This window comes from Zychaea mexicana, assembly GCF_025766255.1.
Source record: "Zychaea mexicana strain RSA 1403 chromosome Unknown BDB00scaffold_1, whole genome shotgun sequence".
Taxonomy (NCBI): domain Eukaryota; kingdom Fungi; phylum Mucoromycota; class Mucoromycetes; order Mucorales; family Lichtheimiaceae; genus Zychaea; species Zychaea mexicana.
Genome location: NW_026516664.1, coordinates 202,535 through 228,869, shown reverse-complemented (window position 1 = coordinate 228,869; position 26,335 = coordinate 202,535). Strand labels below are relative to the sequence as shown.

Here is a 26,335-nt window from a genome sequence, read left to right as displayed (position 1 = left end):
CCTGAAGAGTACCTTCTGGGTGACTCAGGTTTTGAGTGTTTGCCAAACGTTATTGTTCCATTTAAAAAGCCACGCAACGGCAGCTTGACAGATGAACAAGAAATGTTCAATTACAAACTTAGCTCGGTAAGAAAGTATACACATGGTGTGCTGTAAGGATATAATTGTATTCACTTAACATTGCGTAACATCAAAGGTACGAATTCGGATTGAACATACGATTGGAATGCTGAAGATGCGCTTCCAAAGCCTTCGGGAACTGCCGCTGCGCTTGATAGATGAAGAAGATGCGAAGCCAATAATCCATTGGATTAAGGCTTGTTTTGTTCTACACAACATCATAACTAAGCACAATCTCGAAGACATGTACGACGACGAAGAACTTCGGGCTGTCGTTGATGATCAGCAAGAACAACAGCCTGAAAACAACGCGAATTGGACAACCCCGAATAGTGATAGAATGACACCAGGAAAGGCCAGAAGAGAAGAGCTCTTCCATCATGTTATCCACAATCACAATTAGATCATTCTATCTGTCATTATGTATTGTATATTTACTCTATTATTATTACTATCATTGTTCTTCTTATCGTATCAACATCAATCTTCTACTACGGACTACTTCTTCCATCTCCTCCTCGTCGCTGTCATTCTCGCTGTCATCATTGCCGCCCTGATCCTTATCTACAATCTCCTGCAGCTCGCTTGCCAATGACTCGTCATCATCATCATCACCCGAGTTGAACTTGTCATCATCATCGTCAAATACGGCTTTTTGTATCGCATTGTTGGTGAAACCAGCTTCTAACATTATCTTCATCATTGCTGTTTTGGATTCACGATCCTGGATCCGTAACTTCTTCGCCTCTAATTGCTGCCGTTGACGATCCATTCGCTCTTGTTGTATTTGTTGATGAATATCTAGCTTGCGTTGATGCTCAAAAACATCCATCTTGTGCTTTGCGAGTTCTCGCTTGAGCTTCAAACTTTCTTCCATGAACCGCTTGTTGTCATTATTTATATCCCAGAGTGTTGCTGCTAAGGGGTTTTTTCTTATTTTTTCGGATTTCTTGGATTGGGCACGAGTCGGTTGTGACGATGAGGCTTGTTGGTGCTGGTGCTGCTGTGGGTTGCCTTCATCAATGTCTTCGCCGTCATCGTCGTCGTATATGTTGTCAAGGTCATTGTCGAAGCTTGGACGGTGTTGAGTTGGTAAAGAGGGTAATGGTGATGATGAAGATGGCGGTGAAGATGTTGTTATGGCTTCACCTGAGCGGTTTGTTGGCATGTGCAGAGTTTCTGAAAGATAGAGGGGGCGACTGGCGTGGTTATCGCTCATTATCTGTTCCAACTCGTAATAGTACTTGAAGGCGGCTTTAACATTTTTGTCTATATATTTTGCATATAATGTGTTAGCTTCAAACAAGTATACATTGGTCGATAGTTGTAAACGTTTGCTTCGCCTTGCGATCGTTTGAGTACATCGGGTTTTCTTTCAATATCCTTGTATTCATCCGAAAGCATTTTGTTGATAACCTTGGTTCCGGCTTTATCAATCTGTTGGGCTCCAGACCATTATCCACACGATATTTTCCTTGATCCAAAAATTAAGTACACAATGACTTTTGTACAAGCTAGTATCCGCGTTGTGATTCCTACCTGTCAACTCCTTTCGCTTATCAGCAGCAAACTGCGTCCATATGTTGCGTGATTTTGAAATGGTAAAAAGCCTTATCGGCTCGCCACCAAACATCTCCTCGACTTGGCTGAGCGCTATGCTGCACGCGTTTGCAATATCTAGCTTCTTCTTGGCAAGTTCCTCTTTCGCCTCGCGAATAAGCTTGCCAGCAAGCTCTAGATCCGGGCTGATTCCTTCCATGCCCTCTTCGCCTTCGTTTTCTTGATCCGATTGTTGTTGCTGTTGTTTGTGCTGCTGCTGTTCCAGTTGTTGGCCTTGCTGTTGTTCCTGCGGTTTCGACTGCAGTCGCACCTTTCTTCTTTCGAGTTCGCATAACCAGGAATTTAGCTTTGGTCGCGACTCATCTTTGGGTTCAAGGTCAAGCAAATGCATAAGTCTGTTTTCAATTTCTGAGAGATTGCTCATGTTAATAAAAGCGCGAAAAATAGGAAGAGGAGGAAAGGGGGTTTATTAAGCAACGCGGGTGCACAAGCAAAATGAAGGATGCACCGGCGGGGAGCCGGAAACCAGGCAATTAATCAGTAGAGGGACCGTTTGAGAACCAGCAATATGGCAAATTGGGTGTGTGACGCGAGGCCAACGAAATGACCGACTTCTTGAACATTTTGTCGGCACCGGCCAATCTTGGATTGCTTGAACTTTCTTCGTAGATGGACAAATTCCCCTGGCTGTAATACTTGATAACCAACGAATTCCGTATTTCTTCACGTTGACCACCAACTTCGGCTCACGTAGCTTTTTCGAGTACCCATCGAACGTCTTGTAAGTGTTCTCTGCATATTGCCGGTCCACCGAATCTCTGTCGCAGGTCACCATTGTTGCATATGGATCTCAACAAAAACCCACAAAGATCAAAAAAGTTTGTTGTGATTCCGTTGGCATGTAGAATAGCCGTGTAAATAATTTAAAAGGGATTAGATTACATAGATGCACACATCAATGAACAGGGTTTTATTGGTGATGGTATGTCGTATCGGTAGCACGCTTGCGATCCCGGGTTTTCGTAACAACACTATTTTCAATATCATTGGTTTTTGCGTTTTCGGCTGCACAACATGTCCTTTGTAACGTCACTGCAAGGAGTGCACTGCTGATATATGCTGATCACATTCAACAGTCGATGTGCCTGGGTGGTATAGGTGGGTAAAGCGTATACTGATGCAGGCACTTCGATCTTATCGATTTCCAGCATAATGTACAACCCGTCATGCACTAATTTCGTCAAGTAAAAAAACACATGACGGCCCACAACCTGACAGACCTAAACACCATTCATATTATGGATATCGATTGCATTCATGGAGAAATGACCGAGACGGATAAGGTCTTTTGCTACGGCAAATTTGTTTTCAGCTTGACTGAAGCACTTGACTTCACCAAAACCACGGCTAGTACCCCAAACAGCACCACCATTCAAAGAAGTGATGCAGGCATCAGGACGATCCTAATTGATTGTGATGCTAGGTGAAGCCCGGCATTCGTTATTGGTTGTGGCCGTCCAGCGGAATAAGATATCTGTCGTTGCATCTTCGAACAATGGTGCGAACGCAGGTTCCACGAATCGATTTATCAGCTCCTGCTCCAAGATTGTGCTCTCGATACTGTCCACCAGCAGCTTTTGGATCAGCAATGCAACTGATTTAGCGATGCAGAATTCTGTGGGAGACAATTCATTTTTTGAGAGAAAAAGTCGACCCGTTACTTCGTCAACGTCGATTTTTTTCATTCGCAAATCCTAATAAAAAAAATCAATACAGTACCTATCGTACTTGGCCCCCAGATATTTCAAACTTACATCAAGCGATCGCAGTATGGTGGATAATAGATGGATCGGATTGCGAAAGGTATTGATCTGGTGACGCTCATATAGCTCGTGGAGGATTTGCTGCATTTTATCGCGAGGAATATGAGCAGTAACATCCTCGTGGTTTTATCAAGAAGATCGACGATAGTGCCAGAACATGCTGAACGTGTGATTCAAACATAAGCAAATTTCCCTTGGCGATCCTCAGATTCACAGCGCACTGAAAGTCGTAAAAAGCGTTCGACACGTCGAATCCCTTGACAATAAATTCGATCATTTTGAGCAGGAGGTAAAATTGACTCGTTGTTCATTTAGGCTTTTTCACTGTCCTGAACCACGATTTAGTCTTCACGGGAACTTTAGGACTGGTTACTGTTACTGATCTGGGCTGTGTCCTCGATAACAGAACTGGTGTTCTTCGTCGCGTAAAGGTGTTCTTCCGAATGAGTTTTCAACTCATCAAACAACTCGAATTCAGGCTCGCATGATGGGCAATACTTGATTACTGGAGGACCATCTCCATCGAGTGTGCCAGGTTTGTTTCGGTTACCAAGTTTTAAAGCTGGTAGAACTACGTGATGGACGTTCTGCAGATGTCGGCGCAATATGTGCCTATCAGCCAACAGTTTGATTGATGCATCAGTTGGACATTTATGGCAGCAAAAAGAAAATCGTAAATGAAATATGATTTGGGCTGTGACGTCAACTTTAGCTAAACAATGACATCATTTTTAATGGATCAGTGATATTGAGTTAAAGACACTGTAAAAGTTTAAAGCTAAAGCTTAGTGTACTGGTCGGCGTTGTTGGAAAAAATGTTGCTTGGTCACTTTCCCTACTCTTTGTATACGTATACATCACTGTTCCTAGTGTCACCGAGAAGTTGGAGGTCTATTAACTGATTGGGCACTAGACAATGTTATACACATTGCATAATTATTCATGAAAGGGGAAAAAATTGCTAAACGGGAAGAAAGATGTGGGAGGTGCTGCGGAACTGCATCCGCTAATAGTACTATGTGGCAATATCTTTCCCCGTTTTGCAAGTCAGTTAATAAAGGTAAACACGTAAACATCAACACAAGTCATTACCCCGGTTGAGTGAGATTGAGGTGAGACTGTAACATTGCATGCAGAATTTGTCATGTTATTATTTGTTTAAGTCATTATCATGGCTTAGGCGAAAAGGGGGAAGTCGATGCAACATCACATACACATACTACCACTATTACATTATACGCGCCACTATTACATTATAAGTGTAAACCATACTTGTGGGTGCAATGAGCATGTGCCAAAACGAAAAACATGGAAAGTAAGAGGTGCCGCAGCAGCACCAGCAGGAGTTGTATTAGCCGAAGAAGCATAATTGACGCATGGATACTGCGCAACATACACTGCATGCCCGGTGCCACTCACCCAGTTGCGTAACCCAGCACGCACTTTACACCCGTTAGCCTTGAATCCCAGCAAGGGGACTGTTCGGTATCTCAAAAAAGTATCTGGATTGCCTGTCTATCATCAATCTTCAATCATTAGCGTTATCAGATTACGAAGACGTGCCAAACTTGCTTTGTTGTTACAATTGGGCGTTTCCGGTGTGCAACATGTAGCTGAAATGTTTGTTTATGCAGGCGGATCAGATATGCAGCTTATGTTTCCATGAAGGGAAGGGAGCAGAGCGCGTGTTGTTGTCATAGTTGCGCTGCGGCGGCGGCTGTTCAATGCGTGGGGTTTTTTTAGTCTTTGCTGTGGTGAAGGACGACTGTTGCACAAGCTATTCGAGGGCTTTTTTTTTCAAGCTTTTCTTGCCCTTTATATACGGTCTTATCGTTTTTTCTTTTTCTTGTTTTTTTTTCTCCCTTTTTCTTCGTGTGTATTGCCTCAATATCGCTCCATATATACATGGAAGAAGACAGTAGTATACCGACGAGTTTTTGGCTAGCGACTGCCTTTGCCGTTTCAGCATGTGGCAGTGCCGTCATTCTGTCCTTGCAACGTGTGTACGACCATAAAACCCGCCAACGTCTAGAAGAAGCTGGCCCCGACCTTTCTCCACTCCATTTCGACAATGAGCGCGATCTCACAGTCCCTTATGCAGACAACGATCGCACAACGCGAATTACTTTTGAAACAGCCGTCCTCTTGCTCTTTGCAATCTACGATCTCTATTCGACCGTGCAATCGCTCTCGGACGAGCGATCTAGTCTCGGTATTTACACTGTCATGGGTACTGCGTTCTCGCTTGCAACGTGGCTATATGCTTTTGCGCTTGCAGTGACCTCGCAACGGCACCGTTTGCCAAACGATTGGGGATTCGCGCTGAACTGTCATTTGTGCGCCGTGTACTTTGTCGGCTTAATCGTCGCCATATATCAATTTTATGCACTGACACAACGCACGCAAGATTCGGTGACATGGTCCGAAGGTGTACCAAGGCTCGTGGGATTACTCTTGACGATGGATATGCTCTACGTTACTTCCACGGCTGAACGTGGTCCACCTTTCCTGGATGAAAATGGCCGTACGGTTATCCATGTCAATGTGTCATCCGTGTTTAGCTTCTTGTTCTTTACTTGGCTCCGACCTCTTATTAAGGTTGCTTACACGAAACAACAGCTAACCGACGACGATCTGCCGAGTCTGCCGCCCATCTACCGTGGTTATAATCTCTTCTATATGTTCGGCTTTTCACGTGGTCGGCGCTTACTCTATCGCATCTTCCACGCGAATCGAACGGCTATCATCATCCAAATCATCACAGCGTTCGTGTCATCGCTATTCTACTACGTTCCTGCGTTTTTCATCAACCAGCTATTGCTCCTTATCCAAGAAATGGGTGCTGGTGGTCACCAGGAAACGGGCCTGAGGGATGGTTTATTGATCGTTCTGGGACTCGGAACATCTATGATAGTTCTGTCCGTCATTGTCGGACAGCTCTGGTATTGGGGTAAGAAAGAAATGCATTCATTGATTTTTTTTTAAAAATATAAATGTGTTTACATATGTCATTCGACATTACTCATTGGGAATGTTTGGATAGCTGCATCGTCGGTCCAAGTACGTATCAAGGCGATGCTCAACATTGAAATTTATCGCAAGACATTGAGACGCAGAGACACGGGTGTGTCTGCTGGCGACGATCAAAATAAAATTCAAGACGGCTCAAAGACGAACAAAAACAGTGACCACAGCGACAACGATGGCGACAAAAAGAAAGGCGATGACGAGGACGAAGAGGATGTATCATCAACAGGCCAAATTGTCAACTTGATGAGTACGGATTCCAACCGAATTTCTGAGTTTAGCACCTGGTGGTTCACCATCTTCGCTGCTCCTACCGAGTTGGTCATTGGCATCTACTTTCTGTACCAACTTCTTGGTCTCTCCTGCTTTTTGGGTCTGTCTGTCATGGTGATTGCGCTGCCGATCAATCATTTTAACGCCAAGCTGTTCGCCAGTACTCAAGATAAGCTCATGGATGCTCGTGACAAGCGTGTTTCACTCATGAACGAAGTTCTTCAAGGTATTCGCCAAATCAAGTTCTTTGCCTCAGAAAAGGGGTGGGAAAAGAGAATCATAGAGTCAAGAAATACCGAATTGCACCATTTGCGTACCACGTATATCTGTGAATCTCTTTTCACTCTCATTTGGCAAGGGTAAGTTCAGCCACCTTTTCGAGGATCTTACTCTTTTGCGTGCTCAAGTGATATTCAACCACCGTACAACTAGATCACCTCTCCTGGTTACTATTCTATCATTCTGGTCATTTACAATGCTTGAAGGCAAGGAATTGACCGCTGCTATAGCTTTCACGGTAAGAATCTCAATCTAAACTTATTGGTACTTCAGGGGCATGGCAACTTATGACTACAAAATAGAGTATTGTTGTGTTTGATGAGCTTCGTTTTGCTTTGAACGCACTTCCCGAGACATTTATCGAGTTATTGCAAGCCTTGATTAGGTAAGAATCAAGTTCTTTTTCTGGTTAAATTGGGGTTTCTCAAGGGTCCTCAGGTGATTAAGAAAAACACGTAAATTCGCGCACTTAGTGTACGTCGAATTCAGCTTTATTTGGATCAAGACGAGATCGAACCAGCTTCAGCGGTAGATCTTACCAAGGATGTGCGTATTGCCTTCAACAATGCTACCGTGTCTTGGACGTCCAAATCTCCCAGCATTGAAGAGCAAAACAGCACCGTGTCTTCGAGCAGTGATGAAACGGCCTTGGAATCGAACGCGTTTATGATAAAGGATATCAACGTCCACTTCCCCAATGACAGGTTGAGTTTGATTTGTGGTAGCACCGGTTCTGGCAAGACGCTGCTCATGTTGAGTTTGCTTGGCGAAACTGTTGTGCTCAAGGGTAGCATTGATTGTCCTCGAACACCTATCTGTGAGGATGTTTCTGCTGACTTTGCGATCCAGCAATCCATTCCAGAAGAAGACTGGATCTTGGATCATGCCTTGGCCTATGTCTCTCAAACAGGTAAAGATCTAATTTATTGCCATAAAATCCCAAGATATACTTATTATCATGACTCGATGATGTCTGTGATTGTGTAACTGATGTCAATTCAAACCCTTTACTGTATAGCTTGGCTTCAGAATGCATCTATCCGTGACAACATTCTATTTGGCTTACCTTACGTTGCAAAGCGATATGAAGCCACGCTTACGGCTTGTGCATTGGACAAGGATCTGTCTATTTTGGAAGACGGTGATATGACCGAGATCGGTGAAAAAGGCATTACACTTTCCGGTGGTCAAAAGGCACGCGTCGCTTTGGCCAGAGCAGCTTATTCTCGAGCAAAAAATGTATTGATGGATGATGTCCTCAGTGCTGTTGATGGTAAGAAAGGTATTTTTTTAAAAGCGTACAGCTGTTGTTATTCTCAACACGGTTAATCATTAAAAACCTTATTTTCCCTCGTTTGAATATTATTAGCACATACTGCTAAGCATCTTTATGACAAGTGTCTTTTGGGTCCACTCATGAAAGGACGTACTCGTATCTTAATTACGCATCATGTCAAACTTTGTTTGAACGGTACTGCCTATTTAGTACATGTTAGTGGCGGCCGTACAGACATTGCTGGTACTCCAGCAGAACTTCGACAGTCGGGGTCTTTGGCGACTATCATGGACGAAGAACACGAAGATCAAGAAGAACCTATTGAAGATGAGATCCCAACAGAGCCCACTACTGATACCACGGCAAGTACTTCCACCAGCGAACCTACCGCTGCAGAGACTAGTCAAAAAAAGCCCCGTGCATTGATCGAGGAAGAGGGTAAGTCTTGTTTCGTTTTCAAGTAGAAGTTGCAAGAGTTTATTAATGCATTTTAAAAATGGTTCGAATTCTCCTCTCTTTTCAAAGCTCGATTCACTGGAAAAGTCAAAATGAGACTGTACAAGATGTATTGGGCAATGGTCGGCAGCTATTTCTTTTGGTTCGTTTTCATCGCAGCCGTGTTTGGAGCTCGTGCGCTGGATATTGCAGAAATCTGGTGGGTCAAGGTCTGGACTCAAGCCTCCAATTCATCAAGCGTTCACAGCATGACGCTACAAAAACAGCAACCATTCGGCTACCTACCAGTTTTCTTGTCGTCTTCACCGTCTGGATTCCATGCCCTTGAAGGAGAAGAATCTGGAGCAAGAGGCGTCAAGTTCTATTTGGGCATCTATATATTGATTACGGGCTCTAACATTTTTATTGGTACTCTGCGATTTGTCCTGATATACTTTGGTGGTCTGCGAGCGAGTCGCAAACTCTACGAGGGTTTATTGCAACGCGTGTTCCGTGCGCCTTTACGATTTTTCGACACTACACCCGTGGGCCGTATCCTCAACCGCTTCTCCAAGGACTTTGAAACCATCGACTCAAACATTCCCAGCGACATGTTGAACTTTCTCATCACTGCGCTTGAAGTTCTCTCCATTGTCGTTGTGATAACTTTCGTCCTTCCCATCTTTTTCTTCCCAATAGTCATCATTGTTGTGCTCAGTCTTGCTGTTGGAGCCATGTTTGTCTCTACTTCGCGAGAACTTAAACGAATGGACTCCGTGTCTCGCTCACCGCTTTTCAGTCACTTTTCCGAAACGATCGTGGGTGTTGCTACGATCCGTGCCTTTGGTGTGAGCCGCCAGTTTATGCAAGAAATGCTGAAACGAGTGGACACCAATGCGCGACCGTACTACTATGTCTGGTCCTTGAACCGTTGGGTGAGCACTCAGTTCTCCATTCTTGGTGCCATTATCAGCATTGTTGTTGGAATGATTATCCTTTCCAGCTTGGATCATTTGGATGCGTCAGCTGCTGGTTTCTGCTTGAGTTTTGTCTTGAGTTTCTCTAATTATGTAAGTAATGAACTTTCATACTTGGTGCTCATCTTCGCACTTGATAATCTTGTCTTTACTAATGACGATTCATTGTTATCAGATGTTCTGGGGTATCAGACGCTACACCAGCTTGGAAATGAGCTTCAACGGTGTTGAGCGTGTTGTTGAGTTCATGGAGATGGATCAAGAGGCTGCTACTATCACTGATGTTAGACCACCATCGTCGGTATGTTGATCAAATAGGAAATTCAAAGGATTAAATGAAGAGTTCGTTTGCTAACTCCTACAATAACATTATCTAGTGGCCATCCGAAGGTCGTATCGAAGTGAATGACCTTGAAGTCCGCTACGCGCCTGATCTAGATCCTGTATTGAGAGGTTTGAGCTTCTCTGTCAAGTCTAGAGAAAAGATTGGTGTTGTCGGACGTACAGGTAGTGGTAAATCCACGCTTGCTCTGTCATTCTTTCGATTTGTCGAAGCTACACGCGGTAGTATTGTCATTGATGATTTGGATATCAAGCATATTGGTACCGAAGACTTGCGTGGCAGTCTTACTATTATTCCTCAAGGTAGATAACCTAAATACACTATTGATGATCGATATATTTAACAAAAAAGTATGTGGAATCGATGAATTTTATAACTCTAATCCAAATGTTTAGATCCCACACTCTTTTCTGGAACACTGCGCTCCAACATGGATCCATTTGAACAATTCAGTGACGATGATATCTTTAGAGCTCTAAAACGTGTTCATTTACTACCGTCAGACGAAAACAGTTTTGATACCGATGAATTAGAAGCAGTCAACGCAAATGTCTTCCGTGATCTGGAAACATCTGTGAGCGAAGGAGGCAAGAACTTTTCGCAGGGTCAACGACAACTTTTGTGTTTGGCAAGAGCCTTGCTCCGTCGTTCGTGCTTGGTCTTGATGGATGAAGCTACTGCCAGTGTAGATTTCCAGACCGACAAGGCTATCCAAAAAACAATTGCGACCGAGTTTGCTGAAAGCACCATTTTATGTATTGCCCATCGATTACATACGGTCATTGAGTATGACCGTATCTTGGTACTGGATCAAGGACAAATTGTTGAATTTGAAAGGTAAGATATACTAAGCTATTTTTTTGCTTTTTGAGAATTAAAAAACTGACAATCTTCTTTGTGTACTTTGTATAGCCCACTCGAACTGATCAGGAACCCAGATACTGTGTTCTACAAAATGTGCAAAAACTCTGGAGAATTTGATAGTCTTCTTGCTCTCGCTAAGGCCAAGCATGAACTTGTAGATATTTTATAAAAAAAGTTGTAGTAGTTGATCCCTTTCTTAATAGTAATAAAGTAGAGAAGATATCGTTTATCATTTATCTTCTATTTCAACTGTTTGCTCAAAAGAGCCTTCTAGATTTAAGATTAACGATGTCCAAAGTATGTACCCCATTTTCCTGCTGGATACGAGGTATGTATCCATTCCGTCAAGTACGTGTGAGTAATGGTACAGTAGACGGAAATTTCCAGTAGTATGAATACAGTTACAAAGAAAACAAATTAAGCTCCAGCTGATGAAGGGAGTAGTACATATGACTGTACTGTACATGCGTGCGAAATAGATTTTAACAGTTTTCCAAGTGTAAGCAGTTTAAAAGAAGGATGATGAGTATAAATGTATGTACCCGTAAAGGTTTGTCAACTTTAATAGCGTGCACTTATAAGTGATGCTTTCCTGATAAGTCCGTCGGTCGACGATTGAGCAGTTGTTCAGACATATTGGATGGTATTGGTTGAGGATATGAAAAATCTGGAAGACAATTGATACGGATAACTCTCGTACTTGATCTGGATAAGCTTTTTTATGGTGCTGCCTATACTGTACCGTTTGGATTCATGATAAAGCAGAACAATGGAATGGTGCTATATCAGCGCAAGCAGTTTATGCTTGACCATACACAATTCGCGCATAATTTGGTTTATATGTTTTTATAGCCTGTATACTACCGATAAAACTAAAGAAAAAAGCCTATCTATTCTCTGTGTCTTATAGATACCGCAGTTGTAGCCCTTATGGTAACTCATACTAAGGAATTATATAATATGGATTGGGGGCTATATCATTTTTAAAGATTATACTAGGAATTCCGATGCCATCTAATATCAACACGAATATTTCAAAAAACAGTGATGCTGCCATAACCGTTGGTGGTGGGAGTTTGACAGATCCTGTCAAAGAACTCCACAGCGCTGGCCGATGGCTTGAAAAAAAAGAGCCGACAAATATTAAAAACTCCGCCTCGTATTCGAAGATGGCTGTGAGGGCAGAACTGGTTGAATCCTCCCTTTCTATCGCGTCGTGTACGTATAACACTAAGGTGGGATGGTGAAAGGGGGAAACGGGAAATACGATAGCGACAAAAGCCCTAGAGACGATGGATGCAACAATTAAAGAATAGATGAACGAAGTTGGATGGATAGATGGATGGATGGGTGGAAACTATATGAGGAGAGAAGAAAAAAAATTATGAATGGGCCAATTTCAACATTCGTAAAAGATGGTAAATAATTCTGACTTGACCCTCTCTCTTTCTCTTTCTCTCTTGCATTCTTACAGCACAGCATGGCTTCTCACAAGATTACCAAGATCGCTGGTGCACAGCCCACGACCGAATTCGAGCTTACCGTCGCTCAAGCTCTCGTTGACTTGGAGAACAACGTTCCCGAGTTGAAGAAGGACTTGCGTCCCCTTCAAATCACCACCGCTAAGGAGGTAAACTACTCTTCAATATACTTAAACAACTGTTACGGCAAAAGAAAAGAAGGAACTCGTCGTGGGCAAGAATATTAAAGACTTGACTTTGTTTGGTTTTATCATAGGTTGAGGTTGGCAGTGGCAAGAAGGCCATCGTCATCTTCGTCCCCGTTCCTTCCCAGAAGGCATGGACCAAGATCCAGGCTAGGTAATTAGAAAAGAAAATAGGGCATGCTGCAAAAAACGCTTTTGTTTTGTCTCGATATGATTGATTAACTCCGTGCTTGTTTGTTTTTTCTTTTCTTACAGAGTGACCCGCGAATTGGAGAAGAAGTTCTCTGACCGCCACGTCGTTTTCGTTGCTCAGCGCCGTATCCTCCCCAAGCCCTCGCGTCGCGATAACCCCAAGCAGCCTCGTCCCAGATCCCGCACCTTGTCTGCTGTCCACGATGCCCTCTTGGAAGACCTCTGCAATCCTTCCGAGATCGTTGGCAAGCGCACCCGTGTCAAGGTTGACGGTTCCAAGACCATCAAGGTGTAAGTGACCTTTACTGATTATATAGTCTTAAGTGGGAGCGATTGAAAGAGTATACACGGATGCTGATATATGCGCTTTTTATAATTGATTAGTTTCTTGGATGCCAAGGATGCCACCTCGTTGGAGTACAAGTTGGATACGTTCTCTGCTGTGTACAAGAAGCTCACTGGCAAGGCTGTTGTCTTTGAGTTCTCTGCCACTGATTCGTTCTAAATTGTTTTAAGGGACGCTCCAATTGCCATGTAATAAAAATTGTTCTCCATCTGAAACAAGTTGTTTTTGCTTTTATGCCGTGTGCTTATCAGGAGGGGGTCGCATAGATTGGAATGACAAGGGAGGTTGAAGGGAACATTTGTATAAAGCTGCGGTTTTTTCTCTTCTTTTTACCATATTCAAATTGTTCTTATCCACATGAGAAGCAAACTTCATCGTCATCACCACCATCACCACAAGCACGATAACAATGTTATCAATGATGATCACACTCAGCAGATTGCACCCGCTGTCACCATTTCGCCAAGTCAACCGCTACTACCACGATCACCTAGCGAACAACAAGAGTTTGATGAGCTTAACCAAGTCGACTCAAAAGATGAAGCTGTCCCACAAGCTACCATCACCCATCCACAACCAGATCAAAACAGACTGTCGCCATTGATGCGCAATAAAACGCCAACAGTGCTATCTTCGTCATCGAGCTCGGACGAAGATGAAGGCGAAACGTCATCAGCATCATTATCCTCTGCTTCTCAAATCGATATGCTCTCTAAAGAACTCAAGGAACATCAACATGAATTGCAAGAAGTAGACAAAGAAGAAGATTTAATTGTGGATAAGCAGCTATTGAAAACAACCGAGCGTAATCGACATATCCCATCACCCGAGCCAGTATCAAATCGTCTCAACAGCACCGCCTCCTCTTCGTCGTCATCTACACAACGTTTTCATCGACGACTTGTGTTTACAGAGCCCATAGGCAACGAACAGGCTGATCGTGTCACTTTGAGTCAGTATTACGGACAATCCACGCCAGAGCAAAAGCCACATCGCAAACCACGTGTGTATCTCGTAGCCAGCGATTTTAGTAAGGAAAGCCGTTCAGCGATGGAGTGGACAATGGGAACGATGTTACGTGACCATGATGAGATCCACGTTGTTACTGTAGTAAGCCAAGAGCAAGATTTGGCAGAATTAGACATGACTCCAGCAAAAGTGGTAAGCCAATTAATTGTAATTTGGAGCGCATGTGAAGGTAATACTAATAATATGAATGATGTGTAACAGCTACAAGGTGTTTCGAAAACGCTTAATGCGAGAGCAAAACAGTTGTTAAGCCATATGCTTCTCTTTAACGTGAAGCTGGTGACAGTGGCTACTCGTGGTCATGTTCGGGAGGTTTTACACAATTTGGTATCATTAACAACAACCTTTCGCCTTATTATTGTTGTCTTAACAGTAACTCCTGGATTGCATGTTAAAATCAATATAAATAGATTAACGAATTACCAGTGACAATGGTTGTGTGCGGTTGCCGGGGACGTAGCACTATGAAAGGGTAAATATTGATTTCAATTCATCAAAGGAAAATAGCGCACATTTGGTGGATAAACCTTTTTAAGATGATGACCTGTCAAAATCGTTAACACAAAAGGTAATGATCTAGAATGCTCATGGGATCTGTATCCACGTACCTACTCCACAAGGCTCCCGTGCCTGTCTCAGTGATTCGATACCATAAGAAAAGGAAACATAAATCAAAGAGAAAGTCGGCAGCCCATGCTGCCGCTCTCAGCGAAAGTAGGTTTTTTTTCTACATCACGGGAGACTTCCTAAAACTTGGCATTTTTTTTTTAAACTAAACACTATGTATTAGGTATGAAAGCAGGCCATCTTGTTGTAGATGAATTAGGTGCTGCACGGTAAAATGTTACTGCATAATAAAGAAAAGGTGTCGTCACTCTCAACTCAGCATCAGGCGGATATATTCTCGTGCTGCATTTCCCATATATTATTGTAAGCATACGAATGATAAGGGAAAAAAGACTTTTTGTGCCACCATCTGAGATGAATCTTGATGATCGATTCTTGGTTATGTTCGGTGTGTTTACAAACAAGGGTTGAGTTCACTGCAGTAAGTACAATATAGTCAAGAGATGCGCATCGCTTGACACTTTGTTTGCTTTTAGACTTTTAATTAGCCTGCATGTACGTCAACCCTCATCGATGTGCTAAGCATACAACCACATCCCAGTTCTATGCTATTGTCTTTACCAGTTTCTTGTTTGCTGGTGCGTCATACATACGGTATTTGACTTAATGAGACGATAAAGTTTTTGTAAGACAATTCGGATTCCGAGCGCGGTGAAGCGACTATTGGTATATTTAACTCATCTGGAATAATGTGCGTCCCAAACCCTTCTTTTCCCACTCTTCCTTCCCCTTTCAACTTACTCCTTTGTGTGTGTGTACTGTGCACATGCGTGTAGAGAAAATGGGCAATAAACTATCATCGAAGCGAAAATCATCCTCAGCCACACCTACCCCTCGGTCCGCATCTACGACGACGACCGCGACCTCTTCTAAACAGGAAGGCACAATTGACGAAAGTCAGCAACATACTGTTTCTAATAATTCGAGCGTCAGACGTCGTATCCATCAAATTTCCAACTCGACATATTGGTTTCCTAATGATGACGAAGAGATGGACCGTTTGATCGGCGTATGTATTATGCACAAATTTCTAGTTCAATTGAAGGCATAAATTACTGAAAAAGTATTATTATTACAATAATAGCAACACTTTGCGTTGAAAACATTTTTGGAAGGGTAAGCTCTTCTTTTCTCTCGTTCTCTCCGACACAGTGAGCACAGATTGCATACGTACAAGGAAAGATGCAACTGAGGATCTTAAGTTGTTATACTAACGATATCATTCTCGTTTTTTATTATTATTCACAAACAGCAATGTCGTAGCAAAGGGTATCCCACTCATTCCTACGCCATTTGATGAAGGTGCAAAAGTCTTAGACTTGGCCTGTGGACCAGGGACTTGGATTATGGTAAGACAAAAAGACAACATCCAGGAAAAAAAGTATGGCCGAAAAAAACCCAAAGAGTGGGTCTAATACCTTTTCTTACTTTGGATGTCACAAAACTCAGGACTTCGCAACGGAAAATCCAAACGCACAATGCGTAGGCGTAGATATGGTCGACGTGTTTCCCAAAGAAATTCGACCGACTAATGTTGAATTCAAGGTTGCCAACGTTATGGAAGGTTTACCATACCCTGATAACTCTTTTGATCTTGTCTATGTGCGTTTGCTACTGATCGGTTTGCGTAAGGACCAAATGGCCTGCCATGTGGCGTGAAGTGTATCGTATTCTAAAGCCTGGCGGATGTGCTCAATCTGTTGAAGCCGGCATGCTGGTAAGCCAAAGTTGTTTTTTCTGATGGCTTAAGGACAATGTTTGCTTGTCAAAGGTCAACGACGCACACATGCATGCAAATGTTTCTAATCGGCGTTTTGGTTTGTCTTTTCTAATTGTATAAATTAGGAGAAAGGAAATGAGTTTGTAAACAAGGCTGGACAAGCATGTAAGTGTAGCGTCAACAAAATATACAGGGCAGAGTGCTTATCATTGGCGTCATCTCCTTATCGAATGTATTAATGAACCCGAGTCATGTAACGATTAGTTATCGACATGATGTATGAGCGAAAGCAAGAACCGTTTGTTTCTCAAAAGATGGATAAGATCATGGCCAGCGTCAACTATAACATTATTCACTAAGAACTCAAAGACATTTATTTAGGTAAATTTCTCTACTTTAAACGTTCAAATTGTATCGTGTGCATGATGCTGACTGTGTACTTATTACTTTGTACTTTTTATAGCTAAACAAGACCAATTGACACGCGAGTTTATCCATGACATTTGTTGCATCTTTACCGGTGCAGAGCCCATTTTGTCTAAAGCTCTAAACATTCCTTCCGAAGAATGGCCTGCATTTGTCAAGGAACTTGGCATTGAGATGAAAAAACAACCAGATGCCATGTGGTCCTACGGTGTATGTTTTGCACAAAAGCCTGTTGAGGAACCTTCGACTTAGAATGGCTGCTATGTATATCCCAGATATAGAAAGAAACTAAAAAAAACCCACTATTTCGCATACCCAGACAAGCTTGACTTACCAAAAATATTTAACAATCCTTTACACAGATACTCTAGTGCTAATGTAATTTGTATGCTACTCTTATAAAAAACATCCATTTTTTTATAAAGGAAACGTGGCAAACAAAGCTATGACTTAATTCTCTCAAAATGTTACTGTATGTTGGTCTCTCCTATACATATGTTCTTCATATATCATTTTGTTACGATATAACATTGCTACTAAGACAGTGTCGCTCTGAACCATATGTTATTTGCCACTAAAAGTTAACATTGCTTATGGGACAGCCATCTGCAGATGTATATAATTCATGATTATAAATACAATGGAAACCATAATAAGCACTCGCTTTATACAGCGAAGATGCGTAAAAGTTAAGTATGGCGCGCTTTATCATCTGTGCTGTACATGGCTAACCAGCGTATTTGGGATACCTGAGTATTTTTCCCTAATGTTCACGTGTTACATAAATCAGTGATATTATACATAGTAAGCTGTAAGAACTAAATAGTCTCATCTCCAATCGATAAGCAATATATGTAGAAAATGAGTAAGTCACAGTAGCTCTTGTAGGTAGATTTACGAGTTTCTGGTGTAGATGGGTCGTTTCATCAAAGGCTATCGATTGGTCGTTACAATTTTCGGGTATAGAGAACGAGTATCTTTTGTTAGCATCGTTCTCGAAGTCCCACATTGACCCCTTCGGTTGGCACATGTATCTACATACTTAAATGACCACCAAAATCTGCACTACAATATTTATACTTGCTGCTAATGCTAGCATCAGATCTGCCCGCTGCTGTATATGTTTCTGCAACTAGTATATATAGTTAATCGTACACTCGGTCTCTTCAAAAAAACACTGAATTAACTCAGTAATTTTCTTCATGACGCACTTAGGCAAGTTTCTGCAGGGTGTACTAATACAGCACTTTAAAAGTCTGACCGAAAGTATTCTCAGTATACGTTTGCACAATACAACAGCACGACTAGCAGCGCTAGAAAACCGGTTCACTGCCCTAGTAGCGGTACTGAACGGCGTATTCGACGAGAGAGAATAACCCCTGGAACATGCAATCGGGACTAACTGTCTGTTCACGAAGCACGACGAAGGCCAGAGATATGATTACAAATTAGCGAGACATACTCTTAGCCATCACCAACGGCGAGCAATGCACCATAATAGCTGCAGTAATGACAATGGTCATTTTTTAGAGCCCAATTTCCTCCTTGTGAAAAGATACCACCTTTGACTAAGTTACATACGACATAGAAGGCGTTTACGCTAGCGTTTATTAGACAAAAATTGCCGAGTGGCTACATGGCAGTGGGGTTTAGATGTTTGCATGGATCATTAACAATACTCTATTCCTCATTACAGTACAACTCTGGATACAGAAGAAGACATAGAATACTAAAAAAAACCCAAAAAATGAAGAGGTATCATATAAAAAAGTAGACAAGAAAACATATATACAAAAGAAAAAAAAAGTGCATGTAAAGATGAATGAGGGAAAAGCAAAAGCAAAAACTATACACATTATGACCAAAAATCGTCGTCATCTTCATCATCCGAGAATAAAGAAGAAGCCACTGTACGTCGGCTGCTAGCAATACTTGCGGTGTCGTCACGAACATAGCTGAACCCTCTGAATGCGGACTGGTTGGATGAGCTAAGTGGTGATGAGGGTCTTGTGGCGTTCTTTCGTACGGCAAGGAATGATGGTGGTTGCTTCATGGTGAATGGTGGTTGGAGCGATGATGAAGAAGATGTCTGTCGTTGGTTTGCTAGCACAGGTTTAAAAGGAGGTCTGACTTGTTTTTGAGCGATCAAATCCCATTGGATATTCCTGAAGAATGGGTGTGCCTTGACTTGCTCAGCACCAACGCGTGTGGCAGGGTTTCTATCAAGGAGCTGGGCAATCAAATCCTTGGCTTCCGGCGATACAGAAGGTTGTGCGGGAAACTTGAGCGGTGCTTTGCAAATTTTGCGATAAAGCACGTCCAAATGCACAGAATGAAAAGGAGCGCCGCCTACAAGCAGTTCATAGAGCAATATGCCTAAGCTCCACCAGTCAACGGCCTGCGTGTATGGTTCTTGCCGCACCATCTCAGGTGCAAGGTATTCTGACGTGCCACAGAATGTAGTAGTCGTCTCGTTCGCTCGCTTAAGTTCTTTGGATAGTCCGAAATCCGCAAGGGCGATATGCCCCTGTGCATCCAGCAAGATGTTTTCGGGTTTCAGATCACGATATACGACTTGGTGCATGTGGATATGTTCAAGCGCGCATACGAGTTCAGCAACGTAGAACCGTGCACGATCTTCGTTGAGGTAGTGCTCCCGTTGCAGGTAAGAGAACAATTCGCCACCAGGCACATAATCCATGACCAGGAACAAGTGATCAGCGGTCTGGAAACTGAATTTGAGCGTAACAATAAACGGATTGGATATGGTCCGGATCATCACGTTGCGTTCAGCTATGGTATGAGTGACTTCGTTCTGGGCAATCAGCAGCTTCTTTGATAACACCTTCATGGCATAGGTACGCTTGCTGTCGCGTTTAACGACCTGGTATACTTTGCCGAACGAGCCGTGGCCAATCATTCGTACAGTGCGGAAGGCCTCTGGTGTCAGTTTTGCCTAGAACATTCATTAGAGCCATTTAGTAAGAGTATAAAATAGCCCGGCCATTTATTACTATATAAAGGTTAACTTACAGGACCCACAGTGGTATATTCTATTTGTAAGCGTAATTCGCCAGTGACCTTGCCGTCGTAAGCTTGAGAAGCTTCATCTGCGCGTGGCACAAGCCGATGCCACTGATCAAACATCTTTTTGGGAACTAACGAAGGTTTGACGGAGATCATACCCAAAAAACGATCGTCACCATTCGGCAGACGGTCGCCACGGTCATAAATGTGAACAATCAGTTCGTCATTGTCGTTGCACACGTCGCTAATCCAAATTTAGAACTGTGTCAAAAAAAAACATAAACCGAGAATAACATGAAAAAGTCGACTAGTACTTACAAGGTTGCGTTGTAACGCCATTTAGGACAGCTCACTTCCATTGCCAATTGAAACACATCGACATGACGTCGTTGTGAAGCGTTAGGGATAGGGATACTGGCTGTAGGTGCTGTTCGTTGTTGTTGTTGGTCGCTGCTGCTATTGTTGCCGTCATTGTCGTGAGTTACTTGGTCATTAGTTGAAAATACATTTTTATCGTACTGGACAAGACAGTAAATGTCTGCTTTAGTGGGATCAGCAATGGTAAGATTGCGAGCCTCTGTCAAGTTGATAGACAAGCGTCCCTTGGCGTGTTCAGGCGCAGGTGGTGTTACTGGAGCAGTGGCGGTAGATGATTCTGCTGCGGTATCTTCACAGGTACTTGCAGGACTACCGATCAAAGCTTGACTTAAGGACGCAAGCGACAAGGATGTACGAGCATAGCGCAAGGTCTCGCCAAGTTGTCCAATCTTGTCGCTTAAGTTGACAGGCGACGAGAGTCGTGGGGCTGCGTGCAGGCCAAGATTCTTGATAAGAGAATCAGCAAAATCGGCCATTATTATCAGGTTATAAAACGGCGAATATGCATTAATTGATCAAGGGGAAAGAAAACAGGAAAGGAAGTAAGAAAGGATTGGGGGAAAAGTGAGGGATTAATATTAGCGTTACAAAACTAGAGTGTCCATCTCTGGGTTTGTTGGGGGCAATGGACCCCGCAGGATCCAATGAGAGAAGTGTTTGGCGGAGACAGTTGGGGCGAACCCCAATACCGGCACCTCTGTCCCCTTTTCCGACAGCATTGGAAATGGAGGGGCCTCAAATGATTTACGGCGACGGTAACATCGGAAACTTGTGTATGGGCGATATATACAAATCAAATCATGAGTGAATTGCACTATTACTTCTACAAGTGACACTGGTTAATAAGGGAAGAATTAAGTGTGCTTTATAGCATATTAGGCTCTACTCTACGATAAGTTTGTATGCTAATTTTTACAGCAGCAAAATTTTCTCGTGAAGAATAATTGCTATTCTCCATGTATGTCAAGTTAATATTCTATGCTTTGTCCAAATGTTTGATTTCTTTCACGTCAAAAAGAGCTTATCATCAGAATGATGACAAATGGTGAGCACAAAGTGTGGTGCCGAGGTAAGATGAAGGAGGAGCAGGTAAGGGTTAAACAGAGTTTGTACTGCTGGTCATTATGTCTCGTAGCAGTGGAACGAAATTGAATAGACTCTTGTATTGCGTTGCCATGTTCTTTTTTTTAAGGCCTATAGGCAAAATTTTATTTATCCGACATAGTGTTCGAAAGAAGTGACTGAATGTCGGGTTTGATAGCCATGTTCTTTGACAATAAGCAACCCATAAATAACTAATACATGTGAAAAAATATTCCTTGCTTGCTCTTCTGGACAACCAAACAATATAACTGAGCAGACGACTGTACTTTCACAACCGTCATATGGAGCGATGATTATGTACACAAGCGCAATGGACCTATTGTTTCCATGAAAAATTGATAGAAGCTTTCTAAGGCAACGATTTATTATTATATAAAACATATTGCCGGATGTGTACAGTAAAAAAATATAACACTGAACACCATTATACACGTACTTTTGCTTACCGGCTACTTGTTGAGCTGGAATTTACTCGCCTGTCTATAAGTTGAAACGTTAATACTCATCAATTTATGTTTCTCAAATTTTCATCCCTCTCCTGTATAAATCACTTTTCAAAAAATGCCTCTGTAGAATCCATACGACGTAAACGTTATGCTTATCATAATGCGTTGGCATACTTTTCGCATCAGCTGGGAAGTTATTGTCATGTAATGATCGCCTGCTACCAGAAGTATAGATCTGGCGGATACGTCAATTTTATGCATAATCTAACGCCATAGACACTGTAAAGTCGCGTTCGCCAACAAGGGAGGAGTTCCCAGTAGAATAATCCAAAACGCTTTCCAAGAACTAGCTGCTATGTTCATTCAAATGACAAGGTCCTACCTTAGGCTTCTGCAACGCGTTGTCCAGCACGACGGCAGATCGAGGTAAACACTGCTACCCGTAGCCAAGCACCAGCAAGTAACGCACATGCCTATTGACCGCTGAGTTTTCTACCAAATACCAAATGTGTATCACACTGCCACCTCATGTATTGGTAAGTTTACTTTCTGCACTCTAGAAGTGTTATATATACACATTTAAAAGGAAGCAAATCTAACTGCGAGTGTTAGCGCCCAGGAGAGCCAACAGCGGACGGGAATTCTTTAAACAGCGAGCGGTAGTTTTGCCAGCTTATCGAGGTGCAAATGGAAGAGATTTGGGAGTATCTCTTTTCCTGAACCATGTTACCAGAAGAATACCAACATACTGGGACCTACTGGGTCAGTTAATATAGGAGTGCTGCATATATTGCTTCTGAACGCTTCCCTCTTTGACAGCTATATACTCAAACTTGTGTTTCTTAAATTCCAAGTAGTAGAGGAGAGGTGCCACAAGAAAATCGAGGACCGCAAATTTTCAATAATTATATTGAAATGGATGGCGTGTTAGTGTCATTGACGTTCAAGAGGCTCAGGACAGGAATACGAGGAGGTACAGTTTCATCCAGTCTCATTTCCTATTTTGCTCGCTTGCATCCCGAGACTTATTCACTGGTTGCTTTTTTTAACTACAGTTACAGAGCGGTCACCAAATAGCTCGAAAGAGGTCAAACACTTTCGTCTTGAACTTGGTCTAACGAGCCCTAAAAACCTGTGTTTATCAAAATGTGACGAACATACACGAGCTGTTTATTCGGATGTGAGCGAATTTTCTTATTGTATGATACACACAGTGCAAGGTTTCGAGGCTTATATTCGCATGATAGGCGAATCTCACAAAAAGTAAGTATTATATTATTTCCACAATCCGTAATACTCACAGCATTATTTATAGAGCCTTTGGAGAATTTAGTTGCGACTGTCAACATCGCGAGATGCAGTTGAGGTACTTTGGCGCCCGTCGCTCTGCCATCGAGCGTTTAGCAAGCAAACTGATGGGAATTTCTGGCCCAGACGATGTAAGTAGCGTATGACTATATAAAAGAGATATTATATCTTGCACATCAAGGCAAGAAATAGCCCACGTTTTGTTTTTTAATGGCATCCTTCCCCAAAAGCTCAAAGAAGGAACGCAAAGATCACCGTCGCGCGGCACAACGCGAGCGGCTTCGTCATCCTAATTATCAACCGCCGTTGCCTATCATTGTCGGCTATGGAGATGCCCGGCTTCAAGGGATCAAAAGACTTGAGCCCTTGTCGGTGGAGTTTATGATTGTGTTCAATATCAGGGCAACAATATAAACATCACAGCCATATGTGAACATGGTGTATTAAACGACGTTTCACTTTTTCTTTTTTGTTCAGACTTTCTGGGGCATACTGGCGCAGCGGACTGTTGTCGTCGTGATCGGCGAATTGAGGACCAGCATCATATGCTCTGTTTGCCTTCAACGGGTTGTAGCAGCCGTCCACTAAAGTGTTGGTTAACATGAACAAGACCTTTACACCTGCAGAGAGCACAAGTATGTTACGTACCTTTATTTTGCTCTTTTGTATTCAAAGTTTAAGTTTCCTTGTTACTAACATTGAGGTTGTCTTGCAGTTTTACCAACAAGTAAAAGTTTCGGCGCACCATCGCGAATAATCGAGAAGGTAGAATTATCCTTTGGTGCTGTGATGCTGTATATAATCCGCGCACACCAACGTCTCAATGCCCTATCTGCCGGTAAGACATACGTGATTCTTCTGTATTACTACGTGTATCTTCTATCATACAGTTCAATAGCAGCAATGCGAGTACGCTTATCTATACCGACCACACTACGAGCGAGAAGTCGATGAGATTGGGAACACATAGTGGGCCGTGTCATCGATCTTAAATATAGCGCTGGAAATAATTTGTGTCGCTTTTATGTGGCATACGTAAAAACAGCGGTGGTGACATTTACTCAAGAACAGTTGATCTGCGCTGCCCAAATAGCAAGGCCAAAGCATCAAGGCGCAAATCCAAGAGCAAGATTTGAATAATCAGGATGAGGTAGGAAGCGAACCGAAGACGAGGACGATGATCAAGAGGATGGGGGTGGGGATCCTGGAGGCCAAGAATAATGAAGACATTAATAATGCGCTAGTGAAGATGTCCTGGCACCTTTGGCATGAAAAAGCTGGTGTGAAATGAGTTGCGCGCTTCTTTCTGCAAATAGACTGATATAGTACAGTACTTGTATTGACTAACTGACTTTTACCACCGCGTTAAATTGTATGATATGACATCAATTTTGTGATGAGTCAAGAACTGCAATAATAACGGCCAAGCAAATTTGGGTCAATGCTCCATGACTATTGGACAGGATATACTAGCTTGGAGATCTTTGTTTTTGTCATTTTATGAGTGTCCGTTGTTACGAAGAAAACAGCAGGTCCGTGAGAATCAGAAAACGGGTATCCCACTTTTTGCAAAATACTCTTTGCCCCTCTCTTTTCCTCCTTGTAATAGGCCACTTTTTACTGGCATCTTACCTCCTTGGCTGTTATTCGCTCCTTGATAGACCATGTCAACATACGGCGGATCAAAACTTGATCCTCTCGTGCAACAAACGATTCATTCAATATTGATCCTAAACTAAGCGATTTTGCATTGGGCATCTTTGCAATATTGGCTTGAACACTTTCACCGTGAAGTGTTTCTTCCTCTGCTGCATCCACTTCGTCATCCTCGTCACTGCCACCACTATCGTCATCATCGCTGTCTTGTTGGCTTAGTAGAGAATCGCCCCCAAAAAAGATCAACTTGTCGATGTCTGGGTACATGCTCATTTCCTAGAATGTATTCTTTTAACTATCGTTGTTGTTGCGCCTGGAAAGTGTATCCTCCGCCCGATCACATCCTTGGCTTTCTTCCTTTACCTCTTCCTTGACTTCAATAGGAGGGGGGCCTAGCGAACGCACTATCATTCCAATTTGTTCTAAATCGCTTTGTCCATCAAATATCGGATGTCCTAGTAACAGGTGACAAGATATAGTGCCAAGTGACCAAATGTCGGTTGCCGGCTGATACACACGGTATCCGAACAAGTGCTCAGGTGCTTTATAGTATCTAGCAAAAAGGCACACCCAATGTTATTTCTTAAAACTCTGCAAAGTACACACTCAATAGATGAATATTTTCTTTTTAATACCTGGTACCGATTTCTTCCATCGAGTTGAAGCCAGAGTCTGGGTATGTTGTACTTGAAGAATACAGATGGGCGCACCCAAAGTCGGCGATGACCACCTGTTGGTCATGATCGACCAAAATATTAGTAGGAGCCAGATCGCAATGAACAATTCCTTGCGAATGCAGAAAAATGAGCCCCTGTGCAATCTGGTACAGTGCACTCAAAGCAAACTGGCGGTCTCTGTCTTCCACAAAATTCATAAGCGTATACTCATAGTAAGGGAAGGTCAAGTAGTGAGCGCCACCTGTTGAATCGGCACTCAGTAAACAAATGACCTAATCAACATAACAGTTTAGCAGCATGTCTTGAGGTTCATCTCGATTTAGCGATTAATAGCAAGTTGATTATATTGCGTACGTGATTCTCTCGTGCTTCGGCTTCAGATTCCAAGGACATGGTCCGTAATGCCCAGAGCTCCCGCTGGTAGTGTCTTTGCACCAATTGACCGTGATGTTTTTTGTACTTTTTGACAGCAACGAGCCGCGTCTCGAGTACCTGCTTTTCCACTGTTGAGAACATGCCTTCCATGGTAATAGCTTGTTTATTATGGCCAACGGTTTGTGTTGGTCAATTCTTCACTTTAGAAATTTGGTTCGTAGCAAAAAGTTGAAGGCAGAGACACAACTGTCAATTTCGGTTGCATTTGCAACTCACTGCTTGCAACAACTGCATGAAATTCCCGAGTCTTCTTTTGATATTGAGGTGTCTGTCAAAACACATAGAGTAAAAAAGAAGTAACTTTTCTCACTCTACTATCTT

The 26,335-nt window shown here is 42.6% G+C and overlaps 10 protein-coding genes across 10 annotated transcripts; 5 read left to right on the top strand and 5 right to left on the bottom strand.

Moving 5' to 3' along the window:
• Nucleotides 1-1,552: 1,552 nt before the first annotated feature.
• BDB00DRAFT_782997 (uncharacterized protein) lies at nt 1,553-2,104 on the bottom strand (the record flags this gene model as incomplete). Its single annotated transcript, XM_053120347.1, has 1 exon — nt 1,553-2,104. The coding sequence occupies one exon, from the start codon at nt 2,102-2,104 to the stop codon at nt 1,553-1,555; it is 552 nt and encodes a 183-aa protein (XP_052985755.1).
• Nucleotides 2,105-2,650: 546 nt separating this feature from the next.
• Nucleotides 2,651-3,590, bottom strand: BDB00DRAFT_880775 (uncharacterized protein; the record flags this gene model as incomplete). The annotated part of the gene is given in 5 exon segments (XM_053128036.1): nt 2,651-2,711; nt 2,752-2,951; nt 2,967-3,143; nt 3,309-3,434; nt 3,495-3,590. 5 exon segments carry the CDS (start codon nt 3,588-3,590, stop codon nt 2,651-2,653), a joined length of 660 nt encoding a protein of 219 aa, XP_052985754.1.
• A 1-nt stretch (nt 3,591) lies between these two features.
• Nucleotides 3,592-3,780, bottom strand: BDB00DRAFT_752901 (uncharacterized protein; the record flags this gene model as incomplete). The annotated part of the gene is made up of 1 exon (XM_053118654.1): nt 3,592-3,780. The coding sequence occupies one exon, from the start codon at nt 3,778-3,780 to the stop codon at nt 3,592-3,594; it is 189 nt and encodes a 62-aa protein (XP_052985753.1).
• Nucleotides 3,781-5,408: 1,628 nt separating this feature from the next.
• Nucleotides 5,409-11,146, top strand: BDB00DRAFT_866361 (P-loop containing nucleoside triphosphate hydrolase protein; the record flags this gene model as incomplete). Its single annotated transcript, XM_053126215.1, has 12 exons — nt 5,409-6,453; nt 6,547-7,162; nt 7,236-7,320; nt 7,385-7,467; nt 7,556-7,992; nt 8,101-8,355; nt 8,452-8,796; nt 8,884-9,863; nt 9,946-10,071; nt 10,148-10,415; nt 10,509-10,950; nt 11,026-11,146. The coding sequence occupies 12 exons, from the start codon at nt 5,409-5,411 to the stop codon at nt 11,144-11,146; spliced, it is 4,803 nt and encodes a 1,600-aa protein (XP_052985752.1).
• Nucleotides 11,147-12,457: 1,311 nt separating this feature from the next.
• BDB00DRAFT_753225 (40S ribosomal protein S7) lies at nt 12,458-13,340 on the top strand (the record flags this gene model as incomplete). Its single annotated transcript, XM_053118683.1, has 4 exons — nt 12,458-12,607; nt 12,715-12,797; nt 12,899-13,126; nt 13,220-13,340. 4 exons carry the CDS (start codon nt 12,458-12,460, stop codon nt 13,338-13,340), a joined length of 582 nt encoding a protein of 193 aa, XP_052985751.1.
• Nucleotides 13,282-15,387, top strand: BDB00DRAFT_2883 (uncharacterized protein). Its single transcript, XM_053116801.1, has 6 exons — nt 13,282-14,342; nt 14,412-14,537; nt 14,621-14,682; nt 14,791-14,924; nt 15,001-15,258; nt 15,379-15,387. The coding sequence occupies exons 1-5, from the start codon at nt 13,539-13,541 to the stop codon at nt 15,048-15,050; spliced, it is 1,176 nt and encodes a 391-aa protein (XP_052985750.1). The 5' UTR covers nt 13,282-13,538; the 3' UTR covers nt 15,051-15,258; nt 15,379-15,387.
• A 231-nt stretch (nt 15,388-15,618) lies between these two features.
• Nucleotides 15,619-17,235, top strand: BDB00DRAFT_866358 (S-adenosyl-L-methionine-dependent methyltransferase; the record flags this gene model as incomplete). Its single annotated transcript, XM_053126214.1, has 7 exons — nt 15,619-15,846; nt 15,922-15,953; nt 16,090-16,186; nt 16,287-16,439; nt 16,516-16,554; nt 16,683-16,722; nt 17,021-17,235. The coding sequence occupies 7 exons, from the start codon at nt 15,619-15,621 to the stop codon at nt 17,233-17,235; spliced, it is 804 nt and encodes a 267-aa protein (XP_052985749.1).
• A 1,603-nt stretch (nt 17,236-18,838) lies between these two features.
• BDB00DRAFT_782993 (kinase-like domain-containing protein) lies at nt 18,839-20,864 on the bottom strand (the record flags this gene model as incomplete). The annotated part of the gene is made up of 3 exons (XM_053120346.1): nt 18,839-19,939; nt 20,017-20,254; nt 20,329-20,864. The coding sequence occupies 3 exons, from the start codon at nt 20,862-20,864 to the stop codon at nt 18,839-18,841; spliced, it is 1,875 nt and encodes a 624-aa protein (XP_052985748.1).
• A 1,989-nt stretch (nt 20,865-22,853) lies between these two features.
• On the top strand, nt 22,854-23,660 carry BDB00DRAFT_782992 (uncharacterized protein; the record flags this gene model as incomplete). The annotated part of the gene is made up of 4 exons (XM_053120345.1): nt 22,854-22,911; nt 23,153-23,201; nt 23,254-23,377; nt 23,439-23,660. The coding sequence occupies 4 exons, from the start codon at nt 22,854-22,856 to the stop codon at nt 23,658-23,660; spliced, it is 453 nt and encodes a 150-aa protein (XP_052985747.1).
• A 1,236-nt stretch (nt 23,661-24,896) lies between these two features.
• On the bottom strand, nt 24,897-26,327 carry BDB00DRAFT_2689 (kinase-like domain-containing protein). Its single transcript, XM_053116729.1, has 3 exons — nt 25,934-26,327; nt 25,538-25,851; nt 24,897-25,455 (listed from the first exon to the last, which is right to left on the bottom strand). The coding sequence occupies exons 1-3, from the start codon at nt 26,102-26,104 to the stop codon at nt 25,194-25,196; spliced, it is 747 nt and encodes a 248-aa protein (XP_052985746.1). The 5' UTR covers nt 26,105-26,327; the 3' UTR covers nt 24,897-25,193.
• Nucleotides 26,328-26,335: the final 8 nt, after the last annotated feature.